The sequence below is a fragment of the Brassica oleracea genome, chromosome C6 (assembly GCF_000695525.1).
Source record: "Brassica oleracea var. oleracea cultivar TO1000 chromosome C6, BOL, whole genome shotgun sequence".
NCBI lineage: Eukaryota > Viridiplantae > Streptophyta > Magnoliopsida > Brassicales > Brassicaceae > Brassica > Brassica oleracea.
This window is the reverse complement of record NC_027753.1, coordinates 17,889,072-17,896,028: the sequence shown is the minus strand read 5'-3', so window position 1 is coordinate 17,896,028 and position 6,957 is coordinate 17,889,072. Positions and strand designations below refer to the sequence as shown.

The 6,957-nt window shown below is 37.4% G+C and overlaps 1 protein-coding gene across 1 annotated transcript; it reads right to left on the bottom strand.

Moving 5' to 3' along the window:
- Nucleotides 1-1,081: 1,081 nt before the first annotated feature.
- Nucleotides 1,082-1,557, bottom strand: LOC106299704. The gene has a single exon (XM_013735750.1). It carries the CDS (start codon nucleotides 1,482-1,484, stop codon nucleotides 1,173-1,175), a length of 312 nt encoding a protein of 103 aa, XP_013591204.1. The 5' UTR covers nucleotides 1,485-1,557; the 3' UTR covers nucleotides 1,082-1,172.
- Nucleotides 1,558-6,957: the final 5,400 nt, after the last annotated feature.

Below are 6,957 nucleotides of genomic sequence, written 5' to 3'. Positions count from 1 at the left end.
ATATATTTAGAGTTATTGTTTAAGATTTTAGATCTGAGTTACAGAATATTATATTTATGAATTTTAAGTTGAGTATATATGGGGTTAGGGGTAAATTTTGAGATTTAATTTTTGAAAATATTAAATTGGTAGCTTATGTTAAGATTTAATTTTTAAGTTTTAAAATATTATATTTAGTGTTGTGATTATGATTTGGGTTAAAACTAGAGTTTCAAGATTTTCATTTAGGGCTTAGGGGTTTAAATCTATTTAGGGGCTAGGGTTTAAATAACCTTAAAATTTTGTGGCTGTTTCATAAATAGTCACGAAAAATACATGACTAAACCGTGGCAAATCTCCTCGTTGTTGCTAGGAGATGCGAATGGAGAAGTATGTGTGTGGGGTTGGGGAGATGGATTAGCTGATTGGCAAGCCTCAAGTATTGTGACTCCTCTAGCTTCACACAAAGCAGTGAGTTGTTGGAACATCAAGTTAACAATTCCAGTCAGGTTTATCACATCCCTCTCCAAATGAGTCTGACGAGAAAAAACCACAGTCGGTAGATCAATATGATTGTAATTCTGAACAATTAGTATATGTGAATAATCTTAAACCAACACATGTGTCTAACCGTTAGTTTTACTACACTACTAGTGTTATTTTTCAATATGTGTGGATTAAAAAATTATTTTAAAACATAAATTGTATTTACGTTGAAAATTAATCGATATTCTTATATATATACACGCAAAATATTATAATTTCTATTATCTTGATGATTTATATATATATAGTATTGTGTCAGAGCAACGAAATGGTGAGAATAGAAACATTGATGATATTTAGCAATAAAAATGATTCTAGCTAGTCGTTGCTAAATGGAACAGTTATAGCAACCACTTATCTCTAGCTATTGCGTAGCTATTTAGCTATAGACGACCAACAGAATCCGTCTCTAGCTATATAGTTACGGATTGCTACAGTTAGCCACAGATTTAGCTACAAAGTTAAAATTATGTGTTCTATTGCTATATTTGTAGCTAAAAAATCTGGCTACGGAAATGTATTCGCTAGTCCGTAGCTAATTTAATGAATTCTTGTAGTGTGGTGGTAAAGATGAAAAGCGGTATCACTAAAGTGGTAAACATAAAATTTCCCCGTAAAACAATATATACTAAGGACAATATGCAGGATCATAACATCTGGTGATCCTTCTCCGGCGACCAGAGAAAAGCCCCGATGACAAACTTCCTCTTCTCGTTGGAGTCTCCGATGATCTGCAAGCCATACTCTCTCAAAATCTGAGCCAATTGCCACTCTGGCATTTTCTCATAATCACTCTTTGTATACTTTGGATAATGAAGTGGAATCTTGAAGTTGATTGATTGATTTTGAGTCGTACCGTCACCAATCTTCGTCTTCATCTTCTGGTCTTCAAGATCTTGGTGGTGATTGTTGTCGTGGATTGCTGAAGTTGAATGATCACGGCTGAGTTTGATTCCCATTTTATATATTATGAAATGGGATTTAATTCTTTGTCAAGAACACTAGCTTTGCAGATTTTAATTAGGGTTTGAGGTTTCTTATTTGGAGTTTGGATATGCATTTATATAGGAAAAACATGTGGATGAATCATGGGATGAAAAAGAACGTCGTGGGATCTTTAGAAGCACGCACGTACTAATACTTTAATATTTTCCTTTGTTTGATTTCCTCTTTATTTTGTTTGTTACTCCTCCTATCTGTCCTTTTAATATAGTTGGTTTTGTTTGTTTGTGTATTAATATTTTTCTTGTCTCGATAACATCTTCGAGTCGACCACATCAAGTGCAAACGAAATTTTCAAACATCGGTGTTGCCACAAACTGATAACCACTAAATTTACACTCCCTCCGGTCACATGCTTGAATACACAAAAATTAAAAAAAACCTACTTTCTAAAAAAAAGTTATTAATAATATAACGTGAAAATAATTTAATCAATCATAAATAATATGTAAAATATTATTGGTTATTCAATTTTCAATAAAATTAAAATACCTTAAAAATATCAAAACATCTTATATTTTGAAACATTTAAACTTTTCCAAAACATCTTATATGAACAGAGGGAATAATACCCGAAGAACAAAATTTCTTCGTCATCAATAAAATTAACACTAAACCAAAAATAACTTTAGTGATTAATTATGATTGAGTATTATAAAGACCTATGAATTCTATATCCAATTTTTTATGATTAAAACACCATGACTCTTAATTATATACATATTTTCAATGTAACCTTTGTTTACATGTATGGTTGTATTAGAGCCTCACAGACAGAATCTATTTTTTTTTTTCAATTATACATGGTATCCTGGTCCCTACAAAAGTGGGTTCGGACTAGCCACATGTTAGCAGTCTACGTTTTCGGTCCATGTGTCGGTTCCCTATTCCTAACGATGCCGAAATGTTAATTTCTCAGTAGTCGGGATTCGAACCCTGGTGACTTCACCGTATTGGGACAAAATCTATTACCATTGTACGCCGAATTGGAAGGTTTGATTTTGGACATTGGACATTGGAAAATAATTCGAGGCGAATTGTTTAAGAGGGTGTAGATGACTCATTGAACCGCTAGACCAAACAATTTTATTTGAATATTGCTTGTTAATCCTTGATGGTTACATATTCATGTCTTGGAGGCTGCTTAAAACCCAGAAAGAAATATTGGAGGCTGCTGTATCATCACTTCACATATTAAATGCAGCGATTGTTTTGTGTAGTTTGTCGATTACATTAATTGGATTTGTTGATTTTTTTGCTAGTTTTCGTTTTCACATAACCAAAGTGAAATGAATGGTGTATTTTCCTAGTAAATGTGAGATTGCGATTGAGATAAGTATTGAAGGGCAACTTGTTAATTAAAAAGAATCTAAAATGAAATTTATTGAGATTATGAAAATGTATCTTGATTAATTATCAAAGTATGTACATTGGTTCATATATATATGATGACATAAGCAAAAGGAACCCCATATCATCGGTTTATCAGATTCGCGAAATACGCAAGATTGGAGCTCAGAAACACCAGAAACGAAAGATTGAAAGCTCGAATCTCACCGGAGACGAGATCAAAGCTCAGAGAAGACAACGACGACGAAAAACGATACGAAAGTGATGAAATCGAGAAATTGAATCAAGAGAAACACGAAGGAATCAACGAGGAAAGGAGAGATCGGAGCACTCATGGTGAATTGGAGCTCGCGAAATCAAGAAAGAAGGCGGAAAAGTTTGTTAGGCTCTGATATTATATTGAAATTATGAAAATGTATCTTGATTAATTATCAAAGTATGTACATTGGTTCATATATATATGATGACATAAGCAAAAGAAAACCCATATCATCGGTTTAACATTAACCGGGATAAACCATATCCTAATAAAATTTAGAATATGGTTTGAAATGGTTGTTCATTTTTCAGTTTATATTTACGTTTTGAATGGAAATTAATTCTCTTAAATAGGTATTTTATTTAACAGCTTAGAGTTTCAAACTGTAACAACAAATTGCATTAGAATTTGAGTTTTTTTCTGGATGTATCGATGGTGACAAATTGGTTATAATAATGAGGAAGATGGACACATTCTTGATTCTTCGGAACCATCGAAATCTTTCTAGCTTTGCATGCATGTCGATAACTACTATACCTTCTTTTTAATGTTTACAAGTGCCCTCTGTGGCTCTATCCTTGCGGATTTGCATTAGCAACCACTTTCGTCAATGTGTAATTATTGTAGAGCAAGCGGACAGACTCGTGGTGACCCGTCACATTAAGTTTTGATCGGAAAGAAAAAACTATAAAGTTTCAACTAGATCTTGACTCGTGCATCCGCGCATATATATTTTTTAATTTATATACATAGATATTTATTTTAGATCATTAGTGTTATACAATTTTGGAGGCCGGTTATTTACCGACTTGTTACGTGTTCCTTTTCGCCAGCTGTAGGTTTTTCGTCTTTGCAAAAGTTGTCTCCTTATCTTTGTAGGGCTGCTGACATCGCCAGCTGGTGGCCGCCAGCTGGTGGCTTGGTGGCAGAGGTTATGACAGGAAGACACTCGTTAGTTATTTTATGTTTGACAAAAAAAAAATGCCCAGACATCTGGAGACCGGTAATTTTATCATCTGCACCCTCTTGTTAGCTGGCTAGCATTTCGGGATCAGCTCTTACCTATGAATGCTCTTACAGTAAAATTGGCTTATGACTGAGTAGATTCTTAAAGGAAACATTGCAAAAATTGTCTTTTTGAGTTGAGACCAGAACACTGTTACTCGGTTTACTGTTAAAATGATTCTTTGATGTAACCCGCCTTTAATATATGTAAATGGATAGGTTGTATTTTGGAAGTCTAGTTATCTTTTCAAGAGTGTACCCATATCAGTACTAAGTCGGTGACGTGATGATATCTTTAATTGTTTCCTTTTTTTTGTCACTGAATAATTCATTAGCAAACTAAGAAGAAGAGATGAGCCCAAAACGATGGCCAAATCATGATGTTCTTTACAAAGAGAAATGGGCTTGGAGAGCCTTTTTGCTAAACCATCGGCAACAAAGTTGTCCGATTTAGAAACATGATAGAAAGAAATTGTTGCAAAACCAGAGGAGATCGCTCGGATACCTTTCACAATTCCGATGATTTCTTTTGACTGGATGTTGCCGGAGATAGCTCTTGTGAGCGTTAAACTGTCGGAGAGAAATTTGAGTGTAGAGAACTCCAAGGTTAGCGCCATGCTAAGTGTCGATCGAATCGTGATGGCCTCTGCAATAAGGGGTGAGCTGATGAAGCTTTCGACCGTAGATCCATGGATTGGAGTTTCCTGACCTGAACCCGAGAAGACCCATCCCAATCCTGATGTCGGTTTGTCTTTGTTCCAGGCCGCGTCGGGATGGCTCCTTGGTGCTTGTCTGACCCGATCTTGATGGAGAAAAGGTACTTTGTTTGCTTCCTTGGCTTTTCCTTGCGATTGAGACCGGCTATGGGCTAGCTGAACCCCGTATGCTGACACTGAAAGTAAGTTCTGGGCTAGGTGAACCCTGAACTCTGAAGCTATACGGTGGAACGCATCTGAGTTGTAAACATTGAGCACGGCTGTATTCACAAAACAAACCACTACCAATATATCAACATCCAAAGTCCAGTCCTCAAGACTTCGCAATGCTGCGTACTGGAGAGAGGGAGGCTTGAGAACAGCTAGCAACAGTACCAATACACTCATGTCCACACAAATATCTTGCAGAGAAACCAACAAGGCCCTTATGGCTGAGTTTGACAAATAAAGCTCTAGTTGATATTCTAATCCTTGAACTTGGATGGCCATGGAAAACACTAAATTTTCCAAATCAGAGCATGACACATGACCCAAACTCACAAGTTCAAGGGCTGAGAAGATTGAAACCTCTACACAAGACGACTGGAGAGAGAGGTCGGAGAAGCAGGTACATAGAAGAAGAGTTGAACGTACGATGGAAGTGGAAGAGAGTTCTCTACTCGTGGATACACCAGGAGCAACACCACTCGTGGTACCCAACACCATGGTTGAGGCAGGGGACTCCAGATCTAAGACTTGAAGAACGAAGGTGAAGGTTGCATCTGGAGGGTCTGGCGGCTCTGGCGGCTCTGTGAGAGTGAGAGATTCAAACGGTATTGGAGGAATCGTGAATGGTGGTGGATCTGGTGGAGGCCGTGACCGCAGCGGAGGAGGAGCTTTATCCTTTGAAGCCATGGAAGAGGAGAACGAGCTTCTTCAGGAGGAAGAAGACTGGGCGCCGGATTTGGATCGGAGGAGGGCCATCAAACGGAGGGGCCTAGGGAGGCGGGCCTGGGAGCTTCTAGGGCGAACTTTCTAGTCTGTCGGAATGCCACCTTCTAATTTTTTTTTTAATTGTTTCCTAAAACCCTTTCTTTCTTTCTTTCTTTCCTTCTTTCTTTCTTTCTTTCTTTCTTTCTTAACAAACTATTGTTTCTTTCATATGAAATGAATATTTTCAGGAAGGAATCTCAGACAAGGCATCTTCGAATGCAGGATATGTGCTATTTGATGTTTTACCACCTTTATGAGAAAAAGGTAGCATCATGCCTGATTGGATCTCACATTTATTTGAGCTGTCTTTGTAAACTTTCAAGATGCCATTGTTGAGATCAGACAGGTACATGAGAGAACAAACTTCATATCCATTTGGTTGCTAAACCAGTTAAATTAACTTCTCTTTGTGCATATTACAGGAGTCCCTGATCCTGTTAAATCGATTCTTGAGAAGGGCATTAATGACTTGTTTCTGCTCCACATTACATGGCATGGGAGGTGGGTAGTCAACACTACTCTTTTCATAATGAAACCAAAAGTATTTTGTGAAAACCAGTAACAAAGTGTTTTAAACTACACAGAGAGTAACAAATGCAATGCAATAGTAACAATTTAGGAGATGAATACATCGAAAGCACTCAATGCTTATTTAACCTGTGATTTATATGTACTTGAATCCTATTTCAGGAGTCACTACAAGAAAACAGCAACATACTGAGGGAAAAAAATCGTCGGTATGTCGTCGGAATAATTATTCCGACGACATACCGACGAAACAAGTCCTCGGAAATAACTCCTCGGAAATTCATTTTTCTTTGGAAATCCCTCGGAATTTTCCGACGGAATTCCGAGGAAACAAATTTCCGAGGAAATTCGGAGGACCACTAGTTCGTCGGAAAGCTCCTCGGAATATACTGAGGGAGAACTTCGTCGGGATATTTCGATGGACTTTCCGATGGTTCAATCCTCGGAAGTTCAGACGAAATATCCCTCGGAATTTTCATCGGAAAATTCTGAGGAACGGGTCCCTCGGAAAATTTCGAGGAACGGGGTCCCTCGGAATATTCCGAGGAACATGTCTCTCGGTATATTCCGAGGAAGATGTCCCTCGGTATATTCCGAGGA

Excerpts from the sequence above, each read along its gene's own strand:
- LOC106299704 (XM_013735750.1), bottom strand. The coding sequence starts at position 1,484 with ATGGGAATCAAACTCAGCCGTGATCATTCAACTTCAGCAATCCACGAC.